Raw genomic sequence first — 26,221 nt, forward strand, 5'->3', positions numbered from 1 at the left:
TAAGATAACTCGCTGATCGTCCCACTCTCTCAGTATGAGGCAGGAGCTCTCCTCTCTTGTGCTCTCCTGCTCGTACTTCCTCCCGGTATCCCACTTCCCCACTTACCTCAGGGCTTTGGTTTCCTTTCCCCAGTGAACCTAGTTTAAAGACCTCCTCCCTAGGTTAGCCAGCCTGCTTGTGAAAATGCTCTTCCCTCTCTTTGTTAGGTGGAGCCCGTCTCTGGCTAGCACTCCTCCTTCTTGGAACACCATCCAAGAAGTGATGTAACACAACTGGGTGGTCATTCCAGGCCTTTGAGATAGTATACAGGTAGGAATGGGAGAAGGAAACCAACATTTTGAAGCTGGCAGTGGTAATCACAGTAGTGGTGCATGGTATGTATGTGCAGCTTCCTCATCATTTACATCTAAACCCCGTCTGATATAAAAGAAAAAGCAGAATAATTTTTTTTGGGAGAAGTATTGGGGGATTTGTCACAATGAAGATTTACTCCAGTCATTTCAGCACCATGGTATAGTGCAGAAACATAGCACAATAAAAGACTGCCCAACATTGCTCTTAAAAATGCCTAAAAATTCTCTTCTCATTCACCCTCCCTAAACTAAGAGTTTGGCAATTTTCATATAACTACCTTGGTCAAACACAATTGAGCTAACTGCTGTGTAAGGCCCAGTTCTACAATCCACTGCTGTGTCCATGTGGAGCCTCAGTGTTCACCAGCATGCAGTGAACTGCAGGATCAGGACCTAAATAAGCAGCTTAAAACAAACAGAAAAAGCTGTGTATTAATAATGATCATAGTTTTCACACCTATATCCATGGTCACGTTAAGGTTAAAAGGTTAGCATCCTATAACAAATAGAAGCTTAAAGAATTAGAAAGGTTCTTTTTTGTATTTAAAATTACTATTTTAATAGAATTAAAAACAAGGATTTTATTCTAAATCATTGTCTTGAGAAAGAATCCAAGTGAACATATAGCTAAGTTAGAGGTTTTCAAAGAATGAATTTCAGCTCTAGCTACATAAAAAATGCAGTATCAACTGTATTGGCAATATAAATGAATTGTATATATGTAATGAAACAAGTGCATTAAATCCTTTTCACTGTATTAAACTTTCCCAAACAATAGGTTTATCATTTAGTGTTTACAAAGTAAAAACTAGGTTTTCTTAACTCCTCCTGCATACTGCTGAAAAAGATTCTACTGTGTGTTTGATCCAACTACTACAATTCTCAAAAACTGTAATAAAAAACTAGTTTTTTATAAACCATATACAAATAGAAGGCCATTACATCAGAATCTGCATAGTTTTTAAAATTTTAAGTTATACTCTGCCATAGGGATAAGTAGCCATGAATTTGAGCTTCCTTGTTCATTAGATGTACTGCACCCAATTTATCTTAACATGCTAAGATCTTGGGGGGAGGGGAACTCAAAGCTGCTGCTCCAGATACATATGCTGAATAATATATAAAAGACAGATTCAGGGGAGAGTAAAATTGAGAGGACAAATATAAGTGGAGGTAAGCCATATGTCCTTAGAACACACACAATACAAGCAATATTCTGAATTTCCCTGAAAAAAACAGTGCAATTTTCTTAGCATAATATTTACTGTATCAAATTAAGAGGTGCTTTTTTATTTCTATGCAAAATACTATTTCTAAAATGTTCCAATGTTCTCTAAACTATCTGATTTTTATGGAACTCTATGCTTTAAATTTAGCTTTTGTACCCAAATATTTACACTTTACAAAAACTGGAGAATTTCTAATAAACTATATTTTATATACTTACACAAACTTAATTTATACATATCCTATTGTATTTTGCTGTTACATTTTGTAGATCAAAACTTACATGTACAATAATTTACAAAGGTAGAAGCCTCAAGTGTCAAACAATCCCTTTAAAATAACTATATTATCTATGAACAGTCCTTTACAAATCCTATATTGCAAAATGTACTCAATTGCCTGAAAATCATTAAAACTTCCAAGTATATGCAAATATGAATTAAAATATCAAGTAGCAAGGTTTGTGCTGCCTTAAGTGCTTGTAATTCTAATGAAAAAATACCTGAAAGTAGCAAATTATAAATGTAACACTAGAAGCCTCTGAAATAACTTCAAACCAAGTTCGTTGAAAGATTCAGTCAATGCACAATCTATTATCTGCAAACCTTATACACTGAAATCCCTTTAAATACTTGATAAAGAATAAATTTGTTAAAGGAATAGATTAAATACACTAGCTACAAATTTAAGAGGTTCCCAACTCATTACCCATAATCTGAAGAATTTTAAACTATTTTGGTATAAGAACTGCTCTGAATAGGCATGTTTCATTTTAGAAAACATATAAAAGCTACTTATTGCTACTGTTGGACATTTAAGCAAAGTCTTTGTGGATCCTATTTTTTAGATTTATATGCGTCTTCTTGAGAACCATTCTTTATTTTTGGCAAATTAATGAAAGCAAAAATCCAGAAAATATTGCTGACAGATCCGAGAATCAAAAATATATGTAGTGTTCCACAGCTAACTTTAAAAAAAAAAAAGTTTGCAACTTATTTTCCCCAAAGCCACCACAGTCCTCATCCATTTATTCTAAAATCGTCATCTATGATATAGAAGTTAGCCTTTTTATACAGTTATCTTGTTTTTGGATACGTACTGAGCAAGTTGAATTGTTAATTACAAGTTTCTTGGCACCTAAAGTCCTCAGATTTGGAATTATTTTAAACAATAAAAACTGGAGTAGTTTTCAGTTTACTAGAAAAAAAATCTATTTCTGAGCACTTTGCTTCTGAAAGTTCAAGAAGATAATACAACTCTCATTTTTGCCTCAAAAAGTCTAAGGCCCCTAAGGCTACAAAGACTTATGCACATCCTTACATTTATACACTGTGAATAGCCCCACTGAAGTCAATGGCACTATTCACAGTGCATAAGATTAAGCACATGGTTATGTCTTCGCAGCATCAGGACCTAACGATGCAATAAATTAATACATACTAATGAAAAAAATCAAATCATATTTCTAATTGTATCAAACTTTTACAAAATACACTTCTAACGCATCCCATATAAGTTTCCCATGTTGGATAACATGGTTCCTGTCCACAGGTTCTGAAAGGCACAAATGAACTGAAGAGAATGCTCTTTCAAGTCTTCCAACTATGGAGACAATCTAAAAAATTTCATGTTAGGAAGAGGTCCAATATAAGGCATTCAAATATTCCTTTTTGTACTATAGATCTACATTAAGCACCACTTATGGTTACAATGTTCAGAGAAAGAATCAAACATTTTTTCCTTCAAAAATGAGTTTGCACATGGGACATCATTTGTGAGGGAGATGCTGATGAGGTTGATGAATTGGAAATCTTGGAATTATTTGTGATCTGTAGTTCTTCAAGTCTTCTCATGTAGTCATCACGCAATGCTAGGAGCTCCATGTAACGCTGCTCCACTGGATTTGGCTGCTAGAAAAAAAAATCCAATAAAGGTGACTTTTTACAATGTTACTTTGACCATGTTTCCTCAGCATGAGGTTGTTCCAACTCCACCCAACAATCCGGCAGCACCCAACATTTGCACTCTCCAGCATCCCGAACAGCAAAGCCTTCTCAAAAGCGTTTCCTCGTATCTATCCTCCCTTCCTCACAAAAAGATATTTATATCCAGCTTTGTACAAAGCCAGTTCATGCTACTTCAATATCAGTCAGAAAAGCTTGCTGCTGAATGATGAGAGGGTTATTTATTCCCTTTTCCCCATTCTCAGGCCTTGTTTATACTACTGTGATAAGTCGACCTAAGTTACGCTATTCCAGTTACATGAACAACATAATTGGAGTCGATGTAGCTTAGGTCAATGTACTGTGGTGTCTACACCATGCTATGTCGACAGGAGATGCTCTCTCATTAACTTCCCTTACTCTTCTCGGAGTTGTGGATTACCAGAGTCGACTGGAGAGCGCTCCCCCATCAATTCAGAGGTCAATTGCAGCAGCGCTGATCTACCAGTAAGTGCAGACAAGCCCTTAGATTGACATTGCCGCAATCGATGCAGTATCGATTTAGTGGGTCTTCTAAAGACTGGCTAAATTGGAGGGAGAGCGCTCTCCCATCGGCACAGCGTGGTGTAGACACCACAGTAAATTGACCTAAGCTACGTCGACTCCAGTTATGTTATTCATATAACTGGAATAACCTAACTAAGGTTCGAATTACTGCAGTAGTATAGACAAGGCCTCACGCACGTCATGAGCATACCTAGCTCTTCACAACCGAGGAATTGAAAAGCTAAATCCTGGTGTCTTGCTTGCAAATGCTGCTAAATCATCAAACTAGACCAACAACATATTAGCATCCTTATAATTAAAAAAGATGATTGGTTTGTTTGGGTTTTTTTAGGAAGGGGAGGGGATGTTAAATAAAACCTTTGTACCTAAGTTTTCCGAGTTCCTCCAAAAAATGCCAGCGCATTTTCTATTAGTAAATTCTCTAATGAAACTCTGGACATCTGTTTTATGAAATTTCTTGAGCTTCAAGAAAAAAAGCTACTCATATAAATAGCAGTTCTTTAACAGGGGGTGGGGTGATAGGCATTTCCCTTTCCATAAAACTTCAAATAATTTCTGCCTGTAGGGAGGAAACGATAAATTCAATAGAAAAGAGATACTGCACGTGACAAACTCAGACACACAGCCTTCCAGGTCCCCGCAGGACCAAATAAAATGCCACATACCTTTAGGGATAAATAAATTAATTGCTTTACTCCCCTCCCATGTAATCTATTTCTCTAACATTAAGCAGCAGGTGAGATACTGGTACAACAGGTAGAGTATGAACCAACTATAGAAGCTGTTGGATTCAGTTATTACCCTAGAGAATCAGCAGGAAAATAGGAAAGCTGTCGATCACTATGCCTAACTCTAAAGGAATACTGCACTAGGAAACTGATCCATTGCTTGCACAGAAGCCTCAGTTGAGCTTTTTGTAATGATGTTGAAAAGAGTCTTGTCCCATTTACACTAGCAGTTAAAATTCAGTACTGGTTCAGGGGAACACATCAACAGTGAGTCAATTTCCTAGTGAAGATGGGGCTTAAACAACAGGGGGAAAAAAATCAGCAACTTCAGAGTCTCTTTCCTCAAAAAAAGGTAAAAAATTCAAACTGCTCAAGCAGGCAACATTTTTCATCATTTGCTAGCAGTGATGGAGAATCCTCATCTACTTTTCCACCTATGCTATAGTGCTCCAGGGCCAAAATCTTTGTTTGGTAATGGTAATTGGCACCTCAATCCAGAACTTTAATAGGTAAGTGGCCAGTGGCCATACGCTAGAATCCTTAGCTTTCTAAAACAAATCTGTAGTTCCACCTTTTGCAAAATGCACTAGCCTTTCAGCAGAAGCAACAACAGTTTTGAAATGAAAATGCCGAATTCAAACTGGCAGCATACTTATAAAAATATATAATACATTGGATGGCTTTTTTCCAGCTCCAGAGTGCTGTAAATAATACAAAAGATCAACTACATAAGAGAAACTGAGCTGCCTGAAAACTCCTGCTCATTCCCAGTGGCTGGATGAAAAAGACTGCTTTTGTCAAATACCTTCTTCCCCTAACCACAACTCTTCCCACTTCTTAGGGAAGATAGCAAACATTATGATGCACTACCTTTCTCTGCTCAATTGATCAGATTTTTACAAATGTTTTTAACTAATAACTAAACAAAATTCTGAGCCTCTGTATATCAATTAAATACAATAGAACCTGTTACAAAAACCTTGGGAATGGAGGTTGTTCGTAACTCTGAAACATTCGTAACTGAACAAAACATTATGGTTGTTCTTTCAAAAGTTTATAACTGAAAAATGCTGCTTTTAACCATTTTAATTTAAATGAAACAAGCACAGAAACAGTTTCCTCACCTTGTCAATTTTTTATTTTTTTAAAACTTGACTTTTTTTTTTTTTTAAAGTAGTTTACATTTAATACAGCACTACTGCTACAACTGTATTTGCTTTATTTTTTGGTCTCTGTTGCTGCCTGGTTGCGTACTTGCGGTTCCAAATGAGGTGTGTGGTTGAACTGTCAGTTCGTACCTCTGAGGTTCTACTATACTAAAAATCTTGAAGGACTGAAGCACTCAGAGAATTCAGTAATAAACGTGATCTGTTTCTGGGTTCAACTCTGAACCAGGCCGGTAGTGATCAAAACAAGTTACACATCTAATGGCTACTCAGTCTAAAATAATTTTGGTGGCCTGAGCTGAAAGTCCTACCGAAAAAATACCCAGATTAAAAAAAAAAAAATCAATTACAATTGATGCCTCTTGCTGGGAATTTCAGCAGAGGAAAGGACTGAATGGGGAATGCTAATCTCTAATACAAATTTTCTCTACACAATGACAGGGCGGTATGGGTATCTTACTTCTAGTGTCTGTGCTCTACCTATTTTATGGATAGAAAAACTTTATTCTCCAGGTTTGTCAGTCACCGCTTTTCACAAGCATCAAATGCTCTTAAAAACTAAAAAAGGAAAGATTTTTAAAAAATAAAATTAAGTGGGAAAAGTAAGTTTTGGAAGGTATGTTGATGCATACCAGTGAAATAATCTTAATGTCCAAAAAAGAAGTCTGAGAGGTCAAGAAGAGCATAGTAATATTTCTTCTCTTCCTGACAGACATTAGTTGAAATGACTAAACAGAGAGCATAAATAATATTCTGTATAGTGTAAAAAAATAGTACAAGTCATAATTAAAGTGTATTGTATCTTTACGTTGAGAAGTATTTCATATAAGTTAGACAAGTTGACTTACTTGCTGCCGAATCCTTGGATTCCATCTAATGTAATAATTGACCCAAAGTTCCAAGTGACGCATACTGGCTACTGGATAGAGTGCTCGATTCAGTTCTTTAGTATAAAAAGGATTGGTGTGCTTTGCTTTTTCACTATTTATCAATGACCACAATGACAACGTTCTCTCAGTCACTTTCTGCAAAGAAAATGAAATGGTAAGGATTTTGAGTATTTGTACAGTATAAGAGTGCACACACTATGGTATCTTCAGTTACACTTTTCATATAGCATGGTTCTGTTCTAACTAAAAGTATCACATGTATAATCACTAAATGAAGAATATTCCACAAGCAGTGACAAACTCACAAAGTACCGTAAAGTCTGTATATTTTCTTTTAGATACACAAAAACAAGCTTGCTGTCTTGCAATTGTTCAAATAACAGTGCCATTTTTGCCACCTTGGCTATACACAACTTAATTTCTTTTTAAATTTAAGATCATATATATTCCTCATGCCACAGTCAAACAATCATCAGTTTTACCTACCTCTTTTTCTCTAACAGATTCACAGCTGTACAAGAAAGTACCAAATCGGCAGCTATACAAATGATCCAGAATTGTAATCAAGAATTGTTCATTGAATTCAAAAGCTGTTGGAAACTAGGCACAAAAAAGTTATTGTTAGAGATTTGTTTCTGTGTGCATGAGCGCACACACAGAAACAGTCTGATTGAACAGCTAGTTTAAAAGAAGTCCTTTAGGAAACCTGTTAAGTTTACCTAAAAATTAGGTTTCCTGCCACAAAACAACTACAAACATGATGGATTAAATGCTCAGATAACAGGTAAGATGTCAAAAGAAAAGGAGAACTTGTGGCACCTTAGAGACTAACAAGGTGCCAAAAGTCCTCCATTTCTTTTTGCGGATACAGACTAACACAGCTGCTACTCTGAAACAGGTAAGAATGTAGGAGTGTTGACATCTTATCAATGAATACATTAGCATATGTCCTGTCAGATCAACAATGTTGCTTTACATTTCTAAGCTCAGAGATATAAAGCTGGTTCTGCCACTCCAAAGATAGATGAAGTCTCATCTTGCCTAACAAGAGGCTGGTTTCCTTGTTAATCAGGAACTTTTTCATTTTTGTCCCCAAAAGATTCAGACTAACTACATGCAGGAATTAGGAGTTGATAAAGGTATGGGGCCACTGCAATTAAGCAGAAAGCTGTTGACTTTTCTGTGACAGATTTAGCTTAATATTGGAAAAGGATTTGTTTATCCAAACAAAATGCAAGGAGGGGCTTACAGTGGGCAAAAGTAAACTGTAGTACTTAGTTGGCTGCACAGTATTATTACACTAAGTGAACTTGTACATTTCTTGAGATATCTCAAGTGGGGACAATAAGCTTCTATAAACAGAATAAGCTGTGAAAGGGTATAGTTGGAAGACTGCGATCCACAAGATAAGTTTTAACAGAAATTCAAGGCAAAAGTTCTGTCTCCATAATGTTAGCTAAATTTTTATGAATAATTAGCTCACTGGCAGAAACATAATTCTTCAAAGTCAGTGAAATACAGTTCTTCAGTAACGATACCATGAAGAAAGAAAAGGAGTACTTGTGGCACCTTTACTCTGATCCATGAAAGATTGCTAACTCAACTGCATCAAGATTAGACAGCCAAAATGATCACATTTAAACTAGTAATAGAAAACTCAGAGGCCTAGCGAACTAGTGACTCTGCTTTGCACGGACACACAGGGGGGAACTAATATTTGATTTCCAGTTCTTGATTCTCATACCTGACCTACATGGGCTAGGTATGCTATAATGACAATATAGCTATATAATATGCTATAAGGATAATATTTGTTACTTAATACGAACAGTCTGTTAAGTTTATGAGGTAAAACTGAGTAGCCCCAAGCATTCTTTTCAAGCTTCAATAGGAAGAAGCAATGTCACAGTATCTTCAGGGCAAGGTGTTAGAATAGGATTACAAAAGCGGGACGGAGAAACAATCTCAATCTCAGTGCTCTGAAAATGCGGGAAGGGACTGTGAAATAACCTATAGCAGTTTGATAGACCTAGTTTGACGCTCAAAGACAAAGTTTGCATGAGGGAATTGTGTTTCCAGGAACAGTTTTTGGAATGATGAAATAAAAACAAAATTATCCATAATACATTAATTCTAGCTCCTGTAATTATATGCAACAGTGTTACACTATTAAATAGATGCTTTTATGAATGTTTGTAAGTTATGTCATAGTACAGTCCTTTAGACATGAAATATTGGTTAATGAGCAAAAGGACTGGACATAAAGCCAGCACATTTTCTACTCAGAAATAGGTGGACTTCCAGCTTGGGAGGGAGGAGAGGGTTAACAAAAAAGAAAAAAGTAAATTTGTTACTTTCTACTACCTGGTCAGAGCAGCAAACTTACGTATACAGGGGTGGTTTGTTTGTTTTTGTTGTTGTGGGGTTTTGGGGGGAAATGGGGGGCGGAAGGGGCAGTATTTTTATTTATTTATTTATTTTGGAGAATTCACTCTTAATTCAAGGATAATTTTAAAATATTGCTATTTGCTGGATAACACCATCTTTTGGATATGGCTAGAGCTTACCTGCTTAGACATTTGCCACACACAATCAATGAACTGGAGAAAGATAGGTGATCTATCAGCATCAGCATGATTTTTATCACCATGGCCTATTCTCTGAAATGAAACAAAGCAAGTTAGACATTACTCACAACTGGTTTTGATATATATCTGATATCTATTTTGGTGTGAGACATGCTTCATAAATGCCAAGAGAGGTATGAAAAACACATTTGAGCTACAATACTACAATGAGGGGGTTAATACTCTATTGTCCACCCTCCTGACTTTAGCAATATCATTTTACATATTAACATTATTTTAGACCACTTAAAGATTTGAAAGGTTCTGCAGTGCAGATAACTTCTGCTGGAATCAATGGGAGTTTCTTGCTTACGGGTTGCAAGATTTAGTATTGAAATCAACCCTCCAAAGCATGGGCGTCTTCAGCACCCTGAATCCTGTACATAAAGGACTATGCAAAACATGACCAAGGTGGCAAGAACTTGCACTAGTTCTTTATCTTCATTTAAGTTTGAAGCTATGCAACATCTTTGCTCCCTAATACTTACCCAGCTCAATCATTTACGCTAATTCATGCTACTGTTGCCATTCCAAATCCTGAGTTTCTTTTGAACATCCTGTAAATGTATGGAATCAATTTCTACCAACATTTTCTCAGAGATGGAAATCAAGTTTATGCTCCTTTGTCCTTCCCCTTCATGTTCTCTCAGAGAGTAAGTAGCAGCTGTTGTATAGTGCAGGAGTCGGCAACCTTTCAGAAGTGGTGTGCCGAGTCTTCATTTATTCACTTTAATTTAAGGTTCCGCATGCCAGTAATATATTTTAACGTTTTTTAGAAGGTCTCTCTCTATAAGTCTATACATTATATAACTAAACTATTATCATATGTAAAGTAAACAAGGTTTTCAAAATGTTTAAGAAGCTTCATTTAAAATTAAATTAAAATGCTGATCTTACGCCACCAGCCCGCTCAGCCTGCTGCTAGCCTGGGGTTCCGTTTACCTAGGCCGGCAGCGGGCTGAGCTGGGCCTGCAGTCGGGACCCCGGCTGCGAAGGGGCCGGCAGCCAGAAGCCCAGACTGGCAGTGGGCTGAGCGGGGCCAGCAGCCGGGACCCCAGACTGGCAGTGGGCTAAGCGGCTCAGCCCGCTACCGGTCTGGGGTTCCATCCACCAGCTCCTGCCAGCCAGGGTCCCGGCTGCCGGCCCCGCTCAGCCCGCTGCCGATCTGAGATCCCAGCCCTGCCCACATAGAGTGGGTTCCTGCCTTCTCCCTGGTTCTAGCCCATTCTCTTCCTCTCTCTCTGCACTGAGCTGAGGGTGGGAGTGACTGAGCACAGGGCTGGGGGTGAAGGAGCAGGCTGGGGGTTGGGGTGTAGGGTCAGGCCAGGAGCTAGAATGAGGGAGAGGACTCAGGGTTGGGGCAGGAGGTTTGAGTGTGGAGTGCTTACCTGGGCAGCTCCCATTTGATGCAAGGGGTGCAGGTGTGTGGGGGGGGGGGGTATAGGAGCTCCCGTTCGGTGCAAGAGGTGGAGGCGGTGCAAAAGTCAGGGCATGGGGAGGCTGGGTATGGGGGGGGGTGCAGGAGTCAGGGCATTGGGTGGGGGGGGGCTGGAGTCAGGGATGGTGTCATGGGCGGTGCAGGGGTCAGGGCAGGAGGCTGGGGTGTGGGGGGTGCAGGGATCAGGGCCAGGGTGTCTGGTAGGGTGTAGGTGTCAGGGCAGAGGGCTGGGGGTGTGGGCTAGGGTCGTGGGGGTGCTTCCAGCCCACTGCCCAGAGCGGCTCATGGCAGGCGGCTGTAGGGGATATGCCCTGATTCCACCGCACGGCCCCATCCCCACCTCTCCTCCTCCTCCTCCCCAGAGCAGCAAGCGCGCTGCGGCTCTGCTTCTCCCCCTCCCTCACAAGGGCCATCACCTGAAAGGAGGAGGGGCAGGAATCCAGAACGCTGGGGGAAGAGCAGGCTGGGGCGGGCAGGATTTTTAATGGCATACTGCTGCCAGCCGGGGTCCCAGCCGCCGGCCCTGCTCAGCCCGCTGAGCGGGACCGGTGGCTGGGACCCAGCAGGCTGAAGCGTGCCATTAAAAATTGGCATGTGTGCCATATTCAAGAATCTTCCTTTTCTAAAATCTAGCAGTATATTTTTTTCTAATTTTCTAAAGATCTAAGCTGAAGCAATGTTTGTCCACTGTCAGATGATCCCTCAAAAAAGACAATTCAGTTGTGCTACTGTTTTACTATAACTGATGAACTAAACATCTACAGCATATCGTTAGCCTTGCTGATAAGAGTCTAAAGAATGTAACTTCTCGCACAGGGTAACTTTGGTAATAGAGTTTGTGCTGCCAGCAGGATGTGAAAACAGCTAGCAGAAGCCACCAGCAGTATCCCCAGTTAGAAGATGGGTTTACCTGAGAGTTAACTTGGACCACTACATCCAAAGTCTGCCTTTGTGGGGAAAGTTAGGTCCACTTTGTAGGGACTGATGAAGGTGTGATGTGAAGTGAAGAGTAGGTAGTGGCCCTGCAGATATCAGAGGAAATGGCCTCCTCTCTCTCTACTTAAGTAGCAGAAAGAAAGACTCTGGCAGAGCATCTTTTCACTGTGAGAGAAGGGGGTTTACCCTGCTGTCAATACAGGATTTCAGCCAGGAACTAATGGTGGCCTTAGAGGTTGGTAATCCTTGCACTGGACCATGAAAAGAGTCTGTCTTTTTGAATATCAGTCCTGTGCAAATAAAGCTTGATAGCTCCTCCCTTTATATCCTGAGAGTAGTATGTCTGTTTGAAAGGAGAGAAAGAGTTTAGGTAAAAGTTGGAGAAAACCATGTGGAGGTATATGATCGCTCTGGAAAAGTACTCCTGAAGCAAATGAAAAACTATCAATTTGTCTGAAAAGAAATGGAAGGTATTGGTGGCAAAGATTAATAACGAAGGAGGTTAGTTCAGGGGTTCTCAAACTGGGGGTCGGGACCCTTCAGGGGGTCGGAAGGTTATTACATTGAGGGGGGGGGTCGCAAGCTGTCAGCCGCCACCCCAAACCCCGGTTTGCCTCCAGCATTTATAGCGGTGTTAAATACACAAAAAAGTGTCTTTAATTTATAAGGGGAGTCACACTCAGAGGCTGGCTATGTGAAAGGGGTCACCAGTACAAAAGTTTGAGGACCATTGGCTTAGTTCTTCAAAACTACAAGATGGGGAAAGGGCAACTAAAAGCCAAATTCTGATTAAATCACAAGGTGCAACACATAGGGGCTTAAAGAGACAATGACACAAACTTGACAAGTCTTACTGAGAGATATTGGATCTGAAGATGAGTCATGTGGGAAAAGCCCTTGAGAAGCTTGTAAGTACAGAGGTGGGGCCTTAGGGATTCCCTCTCACCTCAAAAAGACTGTAGAAGGAGAGAGCTGGACTTGGTGTTATGGCATAACAGTGCTTGAGTCCTATGTTGAAACCTGTTATGACAAATTCTAGGACATGCTGGAAGAAGGTGGAACTCTCTCTCAGCATATTACCCAGAAAAGGTTGTCCAGCTTCTTCCATCTGTTTGTCTCATTATGAGCAGTCAGAGAAAAGCCAAGAAAAACTGCTGGAGTGAGAAAGCTGAATTTATGCTCCACGTTTCCAGTATTCTTTGCTCCGTCCTGGAGGCATATGGAAAGCTTTCACTATTCTTTGCCTCCTTACTGGTGCCCGCTAAATGGTACCATAACATTAACTGTTCTGCATTTCCAGCAGGATGCAAAAAAGGGAGACAAAGTAAATGAATTTTGAAAAAATGAAATAAATGCTATGGAATAGCTTCAAGTCTAGGTAAGACTGATCATTCTGCTCAGATTTATTTTTCTTCATCACTTTAGACAGACAGTAAAGAACAGATCAAAACTTGACATGTTGATCAACTGAAAAATTGAACACATTTATTAGAACTTTCATAGCACCAAAGTTTTAATACAAGCATCTAAAAATCTTCCTTGTTTTAGAATTTACAATATACATAAAAAACTTTAAAACAATTCCTTTCAATTATTTCCTCCAATTCTTACCGATGCAAATTTGTGTCCAAAGCTTATCCACTCCTTTTGTACCAGAACTTCAAAACCCACAATTGTTCTGTAGTAGCTGTCTAACATCAACATGGCTAGAGAAGTTAATTGTGCTGTTCGGTCCCAACCATCACTACAGTGCACCAATACTGAGCTCTTCCCTGAAGACACCTTGTCTGCCACTTGAATAGCTCCTGTCAAGACAAGCTGACAACGAGGTACAGATACCAGACAATTCAGAAGGTTAGATTTATCATTCCAGCAAAAATTATTGATTTCTTACAATTTTAATTAAAAGACTTGGGGAAGAACACCTGTGTGTGTGTTAAATTGATCAGATTTTTCTGGGAGTTCAGCAAGCAATTTGCCATTTCTACTGTAAAAAAAAAATGAAGACCCAAACTATACAAGATAGGGTTTACTAAGAAAAAGAGAACCAAACTCATCTCACAGCAACTTCTCAAAAATGGGAACGAAGATAGTGTCTTTACCATACTGAACAACATAAAAGCTTTTTAAAAATAGGATTACCACAAGAAGTACCTGTGTTAAAAATTACACATTTCATTTAGTTCCTTTTGAGTTAAAGATTTGAGACAGATGCTATTGGTAAAAATAAAGCCGGTTTTATCCTTTTCTGATGTTTATTTTTGCAACCATTCACTTAAAATTGAAATTCTAAGTAAACAGTAGTTACTACAGCAGGGCATACGTTATAAAAATGCAGAAATGTTAGGGGTACAAGCCCAAAAACCAACTGACAAAACATACTGCTAAAAACATTTTTATGATTAATCCATACCTTAAAAATATTTTATTTCAAGTACAAAGTGGAATGCACACAACTCATTTGCAAAGAAAATGAAGTTCAAAAATTCATGTAATAAACATTGCTAGACTAAAATTTGTATGTTTTGTAAATTGCAGTTTATTTAAACATGCAGTAAAATAGTTTAATTTTCTCTATGTTCATGTGCCATTGGAACTCAAGAATCCTTGTTTTACAGCACTCATTTATTAATATAATCTTAATCTTACGTTGTCTTGTACTTACTCAATTATTAATTACCTTCATCTTCTCCCACACAAAGCAAAGTATGTCAAGTATGACTGGAAAAAGGCTAATGTAGTGCCCATCTTTACAAAAGGAAAGAAGGAGGATCCTGGGAACTACAGGCCAGTCAGCCTCACCTCAGTTCCTGGAAAAATCATGAAGCAGGTCCTCAAGGAATCAATTCTGAAGCACTTAGAGGAGAGGAAAGTGATCAGGAACAGTCAGCATGGATTCACCAAGGGCAAGTCATGCCTGACTAATTGCCTTCTATGACGAGATAACTGGCTCTGTGGATGAAGGGAAAGCAGTGGACGTGTTGTTCCTTGACTTTAGCAAAGCTTTTGACATGGTCTCCCACAGTATTCTTGCCAGCAAGTTAAAGAAGTATGGGCTGGATGAATGGACTACAAGGTTGATAGAAAGCTGGCTAGATTGTCGGGCTCAACGGGTAGTGAACAAAGGCTCCATGTCTAATTGGCAGCCGGTATCAAGTGGAGTGCCCCAGCGGTCAGTCCTGGGGCCGGTTTTGTTCAATATCTTCATAAATGATCTGGAGGATGGTGTGGATTGCACTCTCAGCAAGTTTGCAGATGACACTAAACTGGGAGGAGTGGTAGATACGCTGGAGGGTAGGGATAGGATACAGAGGGACCTAGACAAATTGAAGGATTGGGCCAAAAGAAATCTGATGAGGTTCAACAAGGACAAGTGCAGAGTCCTGCACTTAGGATGGAAGAATCCAATGCACCGCTACAGACTAGGGACCAAATGGCTAGGCAGCAGTTCTGCAGAAAAGGACCTAGGGGTTACAGTGGACGAGAAGTTGGATATGAGTCAACAATGTGCCCTTGTTGCCAAGAAGGCCAATGGCATTTTGGGATGTACAAGTAGGGGCATTGCCAGCAGATCGAGATACGTGATCGTTCCCCTCTATTCAACACTGGTGAGGCCTCATCTGAAGTACTGTGTCCAGTTTTGGGCCCCACACTACAAGAAAGATGTGGAAAAATTGCAAAGAGTCCAGCGGAGGGCAACAAAAATGATTAGGGGACTGGAACACATGACTTATGAGGAGAGGCTGAGGGAACTGGGGATGTTTAGTCTTCAGAAGAGAAGAATGAGGGGGAATTTGATAGCTGCTTTCAACTACCTGAAAGGGGGCTCCAAAGAGGATGGCTCTAGACTGTTCTCAGTGGTAGCAGATGACAGAACAAGGAGTAATGGTCTCAAGTTGCAGTGGGGGAGATTTAGGTTGGATATTAGGAAAAACTTTTTCACTAGGAGGGTGCTGAAACACTGGAAAGCGTTACCTAGGGAGGTGGTGGAATCTCCTTCCCTAAAAGTTTTTAAAGTCAGGCTTGACAAAGCCCTGGCTGGGATGATTTAGTCAGGGATCGGTTCTGCTTTGAGCAGGGGGTTGGACTAGATGACCTCCTGAGGTCCCTTCCAACCCTGATATTCTATGATTCTATGATTCAATATTTAAAATGATAAATGTCTCTTACTGTTGGCTAAATAGGGATATTAGCATGATATATTCTTAAGACTAGTACAATCTAGACAGAGCTATTGGATATTAACACATCTATACATGAATAATTTTACAGCCTGACTAATCAAAAGGTAACCCACTTTGTGTAGAGTAGATAAATGCTGCCTCTTTTTAAAAATTCTTTTGGAAAACAGCATCTGTAATAAAGACAGCAAGTCTGATATTTGCAGAAGTCCTACCTTACCGGCCAACCCTTTATATAGTTTCCAACAAGCAAAACAGCAAGACATTTTCAAGGTCACCCAATTCCAGAACAGCAGTAACTACAATTCTTCAGTAATCACACAAATTACAAAGCAAACTAATGTAGTTTTTATTTTACAAAAAGAAAAAAAGTCAAGTGAAAAAGTCTTATGTAAAACAAGTGAAAATACGATCCCTATAGAATATTATTTTGCGCTCGAAACTCACCTTGATATGTTCTAACCAGTGAGTTGATTCCAAACTAGAGAGCCAGTGCGATTCTTCTACATTAGGATAAACAATGTCCTTCAACTTTTTTAAAGATTCCCTCATGACATGAATATTATGAATATCTAGGAAGAAGAGTTCTGCATTGGGATATGCATCATCGCCTTCATATCCTCCCCCAGTGGCCTAAAAACCAAAAACAGATTTGAAATCTACTTTTAGTTGTCATTTAAACTCTGCTGAAATACTTTAAGATTGAGAGGATTAAACCTTCCTTAGGATACCCTGCCACATTACCAAGTCAATTATTTATGAGGAAGTCCACCTATATAGCCCAACTATAGTAGGCAAGCCCTATTTTTATATTATATTTAATAATTATTCATTATATTTTTAGAAAGCTTTTTCCCCTCAATACAAATTACATAATAAAGAAAATAGTAGAAAATGCAAATCCAAGGTAGCTCGCTTTGTGCATGGGTATGGCCCAATAAATGTTTTTTGGTAAATGGTCTAACAAAGTTCAAATCTGTCCATTAATCTAGTTCTCTTTCTGGAACCCTCATGAGTTGCTGTTGCTGCCGCCTTGTCTTAGATAAACATATCAGGCCATGAAGTTAGAGAATGATTTTGGCAACTCTTACAGGGTCCTTTGTAAGGGCTTGATCCAGGTGTCAAATCTGAAGAGCATCACTTTCCTTATTACATTCAGAAGCGTAATCTTCCTACAATCTTCCTTAGTGTACCAAAGTCTGCATGCTCCTTCGAGCAAGGCTCCAAAAAGGAGAGTTATTTACTAAAGTAAATAGGAATTACTGGCCATACAAGCTTCCTCACACATTTCACCCTCCTACCATCATCAAATGCTTCCACTTCTTCCATCACCTTTATGCATCTTTCAAAACAAGACAATCATTTCAGCTTTGATTTGGTTTTCGAGTTCCTGAACAGACCTGAACACTGATGATATTCAGGTTCTTTATTTTCATGAGTGCCAAAATTAAGAAGTGAAACAAAACAGTTATAATAATGTTGGCTGAAAGAGCTAAATTTTGTGAAGGTGAGTCCCATAATCCATGGACTGGATTGAACTAGCCAGACAAGCAAAAATGGAACAAGCACTACATCAGATAGGATCCAGGCTGCTTTGAGGACAAACGGTTATACCCCTAGACTCTATATATACACACATAAGTAATGGTGGTAAATAGCCTTCCCTTGACCAGACACCAACTACCTTAAACACAGGTAATTTTTATTAAGACATCCTGCTGTCTAACCATGTTGGTTTGTTTGTTTTAATTCCTGAGTGTTATTTTTACTAGCTAAACAAATTTATGATTTAAGTATGGAGGAAACGGATTTAAATTAAGTGGAGCTCAGATGGACTAGAAGATAAAAATTAAAATATAAGGTACATTCCACAAAGCAGCAATATCTCAATCTTCTGATTGTACTTAGCACACTGGATCATCAATGGCAGAAATGCAATGAGGAATTATTTATTCACTACATTTCTATATTAACTAGACAGGAGTTTAATCAAGAGGAAATGACAGTTTTTTCCTGTTTCCATATTACAAACTTTAATTAATGAAAGCACAGGTTTACCCACATTAGCACCAAGAGTCTCAAAGCTTGCTATATTTCAGTGTCCTGTTTATTTGCTCCTAGAATGAATAAAGTTTAAATAATAAAATTCTCTATCACAGGGGAGGCCAAACTTACTGGCCCTCTGAGCCGCATACGACAATCTTCAAAAGTTTGAGAGCTGGGGCACGCCTGTCGGGAGCCAGGGCTTGGGGCTTCAGCTGAAGCTCCAAGAGTCCCCTCCCCACTGGACAGAAACTCCTACCCCACCACCCTACTGCAAGGCAGAGGTCCTGGGCTCCCAGTCTGGTAGGCGGAGAGGGGGGCGGGGCTCATGAGTCACAGTAAAAGAGCCACATGTTGCTCACAAGCTACAGTTTGGCCACCCCTGCTCTATAGCTTGACCAATAATTTTGACAGACAGAATTCACTGAGTGATCACCATCAGCTTTACTTTAAGTGAGTTTTCTAAGAGCAAATTTTCTGTTTCTTGCATAACACATTTTAAGATTCTTACTAAAAAGTCACTGCTATGGCTGCTCTCTCAGAAGTTCCATGGCAAAGCAGTTGCAGAGGCCGATTCCTGCTTGCTGTAAGGAAAGAGAAAAATACACTGCCCCTACAAGTCATGCTAAGAGACTAGGCTTTTCAAGCGGTCTGAAATCACATTTCCCACCAGTAAAAATTCAACCCAACCCTCTAAACTATAGTGAAGAATGAGTACATGTGTAGTCCACTACCATTGCCACAGGATGGGGCTTTCTCAATGTGTCAGAGCAGTCATCCTGCCCCTAAAATGAAAGGTGTTTATATAATTTAGTCCCTTTTATTAGGTTTTATCCATCCTGGAGTAAGGAACGATTGTTACTTCAGCTCTAGGGCTTCAATAATTCCTACTGGCTGTGTGGTCTTTGGGTGTGGATGAAAAACGGCATTCAAAGCCCAGGGAGTAAGCCCAAAATCTTGTTTACATAAGAGTTATCCAAGGCAAATCCAAAACTCTCCATTTTGCAGCTTCTTCTTCATTCTGACCTTACTCTACAGGCCAACCCTTTGCAGTGTATAGGTCAATATCCCTCAAACCCAGCAAATGCACCCTTCCACTGCTTCTACAGCTTAGAAGATTGAAAATACTTTTACTCAAGGGGGAATTCTGCACCACTGCGTGCACAAAGAATTCATGTCCCCGTAGATTTTTTTTTTCACAGCAGAAAATACATTCTGACAGCGAGGCGCTGCAGTTACACCTTTCGCCCACCAGGGGCTGCTGTGGTACCAGAACAAAGGGCAGCCAGCTCACTAGTCATAACAGTCAACAGCAGATAGGGAGGAAAGGCTGCGTTCCTCACAGTGCCCTGCCCAGGGTGCCAGGTGAGGAGGCACAGGATATGGGGGGTTGGGAGGAGACAGACAGAGGGTGGCACATGGAGATGCTGGGGGGTTACACAGACTGGGATTCATAGAATCAAAGGACTGGAAGGGAGCTTGAGAGGTCTAGTCCAATTCCCTGCGCTCAAGGCAGGACTAAGTATTATCTTAGACCACCCCTGACAGGTGTTTGTCTAACCTGCTCTTAAAAATCTCCAATGATGGAGATTCCACAACCTCCTTAGGCAATTTATTCTAGTGCTTAACCACCCTGACAGGAAATTTTTCCTAATGTCCAACCTAAACTGCCTGTGTTGCAATTTACGCCCATTGCTTCTTGTTTTATCCTCAGAGGTTAAAAAGAACAATTTTTCTCCCTCCTCCTTGTAACAACCTTTTATGCACTCAAAAACTATTGTGTCCCCCCCCCTCCCCAATCTTCTCTTCTCCAGACTAAACAAACCAAATTTTTTTAATCTTCCCTCATAGGTCATGTTTTCTAGACCGTTAATCATTTTTGTTGCTCTTCTCTGGACTTTCTCCAATTTATCCACATCTTTCCTGAAATGTGGCGCCCAGAACCAGACACAATACTCCAGTTAAGGCCTAATCAGCATGGAGAAGAGCAGAAGAATTACTTCTTTTATCTTGCTTATAACACTCCTGCTAATACATCCCAGAATCATATTTGGGTTTTTTTTGTTTTTTTTTTTGGCGCAACAGTGTTACACTGTTGACTCATATTTAGCTTGTGATCCACTATTAGACCCAGGTCCCTGTACGCAGTACTCGTTCCCAGTTTGTATGTGTACAACTGATTGTTCTTTCCTAAGTGGAGTATTTTGCATTTGTCCTTATGGAATTTCATCCTATTTACCCCTCAGACCATTTCTATAGTTTGTCCAGATCATTTTGAATTTTAATCCTGTCTTCCAAAGCACTTGCAACCTCTCCCAGCTTGGTACCATCCACAAACTTTATGTGTACTCTCTCTGCCATTATCCAAATAATTGATAAAGATATTGAACAAAACCGGACCCAGAACTGATCCCTGCAAGATCCCATTTGATATACCCTTCCAGCTTGACTGTGAACCACTGAAAACTACTCTCTGGGAACCGTTTTCCAATCAGTTATGCACCCACCTTATAGTAGCTCCATTTAGGTTGTATTATATTCAGAAGGGCTTGGGGGAGGGGGGCAGGGGGAAAAGGAGGAGAAGAGAGACTGGGGTGGGGGGGTTGAATGGAAGTGGGGGTGCAGGGCCACATGGGGTGGGGGAGTGAGCAGGGATACATGGAGATGGGGTGGTTGAGTGGGGGTGCAGGGACACATGGGGACAGGGGCAAATGTGCCTGACTGAATGGGAAAGGCTATGGGTCAGCCAGAGTCTCCATGGGTGAGGCCCCCCAACAACCTAAAAATCTCTCCCCAATCCCCCTGAAACTCCCCAAAAACTGTTCCATACTTCTCCCACCCACATCCCACAACACTGCAGGTTCACGCCCAGGCTCCTTCCCAGCAATTACTTCCCTCTCCCTCAGCTCCTCCATTACTCTGATTCCCCCAAGCCTTTGCACTGCTTCTGAGGCATGCTGGAAATATGCTTCTGTATTGTAGTTTAAATTATTACTCAAAGCTATGTATTAATATGCCTAGTAAGTAATCTATTTGTCAAAAAACACTTCCTGAATGATTTTTGTTGTCTGTATTGTTACAGACATACTTGTTGATAGAGGTTTTGAAATAAATTACCAAAATAATTGAAACTGGCAAGATTATATTGTGTTATTTTGACAAATAAAATAAGCAGAACTTTAAAATATTGTGCACAGAATTTATTTTTTCGTGCAGAATTCCCCCAGGAGCAATAAGTAGGATTGATAACTCCTACCTAGCAAAAAAATGTTTTAAAAGAACCATCAGACGACAAAATATTTAGAACTTTTTTCTAAAAAGCTGAAAAGCTGTACAGGAAAGTTACAATAAAAGAAATGTGTGTGTATAAGATTTGGCCATAATCCATCTTTGAATTAAGTCCAAAAAAATTTAAATCATTTTTGTAAGAAATGGCATTCCTTCCACAAGGAAAACCACAAGAGGATTACATGCTGTAACAAAGAGATAATGTTTTGGTCACCCACTAAAATTAAGTGTGCAGTGTAAAATGTTATTTGGGAACTAAAATGCAGCCAGTTGAACCAAAGCCTTAAAAACACAACCAATCAGATTAAAATCTAGCTAAACTGTCTGTGATAAAGTACATTCCATACACTTCAGAGAAAAAATTAAAGCCATATTTCTTTTTTAATAAGCTATTCCATATTCCCAGCAAGTGGCCTGCAAAAGTTATTTTGTTTGTTATTTATGTTTTTGAGTTACAGCAGTGCAAAAACATCTTGCAGAATTCATTTTTTATCCCACCTTTAGAACTCTGAAGCAGCCCAACAAATATATTATACATATTTGCTACAGGCTTCCAAGTTCCTCCACTTCTGAGAGGACTGTAATGTAGTGTGTTACTACTCGTATTTTGATGGCGTTTTATTTTAAACTACCAACAGTTAAAAAAAAAGAAGAAGAAGAAAAAAAAGCAACTGTAAAAATCTTACAGTTAGAAACAGCAAACTTATGACACAATAGCTTTTTCAGAAACAGGATTTTTAAAACATCTACTTACCTTGTTAGCTACTGCATTTACACTGGGTCTTGCATCATAGATAGTCAGTTTTGAGATCTGTCCATTAGCATCCCTGATAATATCAAGATACCTTTCGTCATCTTTATTCCTTTTCCCACTCATACCAACAAGAGGCTGACTGGAGCGCATAACAACAGCTTGGTTCTCTGGATGAATCCATGACAGCACCTAGCCACATGCCAAAAAGCGTTATCAAGCAACGTACTCTTTGGGAATCACAGCTTAAAGCATCAAAGTTATGTTCTTTATAAAGTTAATGGGAAGTCTAAAATATTTAGACCTCGCTAAATTGGAAGAAATTGAAAAGGTAAGCGTATGTTTTGTCTTAAGTTAGAGTTATTGGCTACTATTTCTAGTAAAAGATCATTGCACAAGAACTACTGGCATGTAAAAAGTTTATTCTCCTCTTGTGTATGTAACTCCTATTTAGGTCTCCTGAAATTGTATGCACATATACAAGGTCAAGTGTATTCTGTAACTTCAGAATTCATCTCCTTAATCTCATCTTTTGTTAAATTCTAATGGCTGGGTAAATAATTTTGAAAATGCAAACTGAGCATAAACTAATGCAAAAATGCCTGCCTGAATCAGCAAAGAGGCTGCAACAATAATTCAGAGGTGTGAACAGATTCCATACATTTCAGTTAGAGTTCCCACGATTCTGCAACTGCGTAGTCTAGCATTTTTCCATCATGTCACATAATTCAGCATTTTTGCTCCATCCAGGTGCCTGAAATTTTGTTTTCTCTCCCTGCAGCTGCCTCTTGCTTTCCAGATCTCCCGACAATGGGAAGTTAATTTGAGTACAGTTTGTTTTCTCTCCCTTCACTGTTCCACTAAATCAGAGAATGGAAGGGAAAAAAAACAAGACAGCCCAGCTTCCTAGTCTATGAGAACAAAGTCTGAGGAACCAGTGAGATGAGCCTCTGAAACTGGCTACAATTTATCCATTGTCCTTGCACACAGAACAGGAAGAAGAGTCTGAGCATGTTGACAATACTGTGAGAACATGGGGGCGGAGCCAGGCCACCTTGTGAGCATCCTCAAAAGTAATCACTGTTGAAAATAATCCTCAATGAAGATTACATCAACGAGCCATAGTTGTCAATGTTTGTGTGGGGATGGGAATGAATGGTTATTTTATGGTGATAGAATAAGTTCATGCTGCACAAGAATTTGATCCCATTGTGCAGGCATATACAGAACCTAGCAAGATTTAGATGAGATTAGCCTGGTTACAAAAAGAACTAACCGTAAATCCATTAGATAACCTTAATCACGTCACTAGATTTGATCTAGCACATTTTTTTTACATGATCATATGAGTGCGCCTTTAACAAAGAGTGAAAGTAAAAACAAAAAACAAACCAAAATCAGTCAAAATGGTTTAAACAGAACTAGAATTTTTAGTTTTTATATTTGGCTGCAATTTGTTACTCTGTGGTTTCTATTCTAAAGTTAAAGAAGTTCTTCTAGGACTACCTAAAATGTATTTTAATTGTCTAAGTTAAAAATATTTCTTCCAAGCTATTAAAAAAAATAAATAAATAGCTGGCAACTCAGTAAAAGGATACTATGTAGGAGGTCTGGCTCTATGAATGACCTTCAGATTTGTGTTAGACTGCCAGGTGGTTTGCATGCATATGAGAAGGATAACATTTATCATCAATTCTTAAGTGCATCCAACAATAGTCAGCCCACAAAGTAGTACAGATGGTGGCCTGAGGCTTAGGCTCTGTCAACAAAAGGGAATGTGCAACAGTGGCAGTTATTGCTAGGAAAGGGAAATGAGAAGAGCAAAATGGGGATTGGAGATATTTTTGTAGGGGAACCAGAAACAGGACTTGGCAGTCTCAGTAGTTTAAAGCAGTAAAATCAATTTAAGTTACTTGGCTGCAACATAAAAAAAAACCCTCATTTCTCAGGCCACAAGAGTCATATATTTGCATGTAAACGTCACAGTAATTACTCTTTAAGGCACATTCTATCACATACAGTACTTACTGGAATTCTATTTCGGGACCTAAAAGCAGCAACTTTCTTGAGATCATCATCTGTGGCATTATATGGGACTACCAAAAGTGATGGATATGTATCACATAGTCCATAATGTTCATTGATAAAAGTTACTCTCCACTGTTCATTGGGCAGTCCCTTAAAAACGAAACAGAAATAAGGTATGTTTTACTTGTTATTTTATAAGTTTGCAAATTCTTCTTTATACTTATTCTTTTACATGCTATTATGGCCACATGGTGGCAACAACCTACCAATTTACCATGGGTAACTATTGTAATGATGATACGGAACAAATGGTAGCTTAGAAGATTACAGGACCACACAAGACAGGACATGGCTGATGGGTTCACAATCTTTAACAACTACAGTAGTTAAAACACGCTTGCCTGTATAGGCGGTCCTTTTCACAAACTGTATTTTAACTAGACCTTCATGTAAAAAACAACACTGAAATTAGGAGAAAAAAATAGTTCAACAACAAGTGAAAAAAACCTTCTCCCTAATTTAGGGGTAAAGAAAAGCTTTTTCCCCCTACAGAGACAACTGCCTTTCCAGCCTGCCTGTGAAAAAAAGGTTACAAAAAGGCACAAACCTGAAGAGAGAATTAGAGGAAAGGCCTTCCTCTCAAATTTTCTCCTTCTCATACCCTAACAAAGCTTGAGTCTTATATTTGTTTGAAGTTTGTTGAGGTTGAAAGCAGACTCCTGATTAGATTAGGAAACAAAATGGCCTCTTAGCTGAACAGACTACTGATATAACAGGATGTTACTCAGGAGACTCTATTCCCCCAACAGCCCATCAGCGAATTCAGAGGGGCTAACAAGCTCCCCATACACTCACACACACTGAGTGGGGTTTGTGTGGGTGTTTGAATTTTTACCTTTTCTTTAGGCCTGGGCCTCTAAACCTCGGACCAAACAGATGCTGCGTGAATCTGGATACTCCTTAGCCCATCAGAAAATTACAAGGAAAAAATCCAAGAGAGTTATGATGGCTTGTTGTGTAAACATGAATTTAAAACTTTTTAATGTACTTAGTATTTATGCGATATGTCATCATGAAAATAGTTTTGGTGCTATTCTCAGATGTATTTACCTAATTAACAAACATGCCTTTTAAAACTAAGTATACCATGCCCCCTTTCCTTTGTTGCCATTACTTTTTTTCCATATCAATTCAAAGCGTGAACTGATTTTATATAAACAACCACTGTAAAAGAATGTGCAGTTTCCATAATAAGCAATTTTCTAAACTTTTGGAAATACCAGACTGGATGGAATTTGCATACTTAAAGTATCCTAAATGCCTCTGTTACATTGTCACTCTCTCAACTTTTGAAGCAGGGCTCAAAATATCCAAAATTAGCAACACAGACTTCCAAGAGTGAAAACTTCTAGATTTTTTAATATTATATACTGACCAGTGCATGCAGCTAAAAAAAACCCCAACAGCTTTTAGAGCTGATTTATAAACTTGTGAAATGCAGGGTTTACAATGTAAAAATCAAACTTTGTGTTGTCCTATAATTCATTTTACATGCAATATAGACAATTGAGAACTGTTGTAACTATTCAGTAAATCTACTAAATAATAATAATAGCGTGCTATAATGGTATTTATCAAGAGTCTAAAAAGAAATACAGCGACACCTTACTAAGTTTTTGTTGTTTTTTTTAAACAGTCTTGGAGGTTCCACCATGTTTTGTTTTTAATCTTACTTTTTTGTCAGATCTGTCAACCTTTCTCTACTTCACAATTTATTCTCCTCCTCCACCCGCCAAAAATGGTGACAAATGACCTTGCTACTTTCTGAAATTCACATACAAAAACCAGGTCTCTCTACATTTTCAGATAATGTTTAACTCACTTGTCTCCTGTATTCAGACATTGGATTATAAACCATCCAACCATTTTCAGCAAACTTTTCTTCATTTACAAATGCAAAAAAAGGCTGTAAGAGGGAAGACAAAGGAATTTAATACATAGAATGCCAACTGAAGGTAGCTTACACAAGAAAGATCCTCACTCATCATGTCCCA

General features: G+C 39.1%; 1 protein-coding gene across 6 annotated transcripts in view; it reads right to left on the minus strand.

Moving 5' to 3' along the window:
- Positions 1 to 843: 843 nt before the first annotated feature.
- MTM1 (myotubularin 1) overlaps positions 844 to 26,221 on the minus strand; it is a 75,739-nt gene continuing 50,361 nt past the window's right edge. For 3 of the 6 annotated variants that reach the window (XM_073358366.2, XM_073358365.2, XM_073358367.2), the window contains exons 7-15: positions 26,050 to 26,133; positions 24,168 to 24,317; positions 22,143 to 22,331; positions 16,505 to 16,690; positions 13,488 to 13,694; positions 9,443 to 9,535; positions 7,362 to 7,475; positions 6,834 to 7,010; positions 938 to 3,491 (exon numbers count right to left, since the gene is read on the minus strand). In XM_073358366.2, the coding sequence (XP_073214467.1) occupies positions 3,324 to 3,491; positions 6,834 to 7,010; positions 7,362 to 7,475; positions 9,443 to 9,535; positions 13,488 to 13,694; positions 16,505 to 16,690; positions 22,143 to 22,331; positions 24,168 to 24,317; positions 26,050 to 26,133 (1,368 nt within the window). In that variant the 3' untranslated portion in view covers positions 938 to 3,323. Of the gene's footprint in view, positions 3,492 to 6,833; positions 7,011 to 7,361; positions 7,476 to 9,442; positions 9,536 to 13,487; positions 13,695 to 16,504; positions 16,691 to 22,142; positions 22,332 to 24,167; positions 24,318 to 26,049; positions 26,134 to 26,221 lie in introns of all 6 variants that reach the window. The other 3 variants (XM_073358370.2, XM_073358368.2, XM_073358369.2) reach the window with 3 other exon arrangements.

This window comes from Lepidochelys kempii, chromosome 9 (assembly GCF_965140285.1).
Source record: "Lepidochelys kempii isolate rLepKem1 chromosome 9, rLepKem1.hap1, whole genome shotgun sequence".
Classification (NCBI taxonomy): Eukaryota; Metazoa; Chordata; order Testudines; family Cheloniidae; genus Lepidochelys; species Lepidochelys kempii.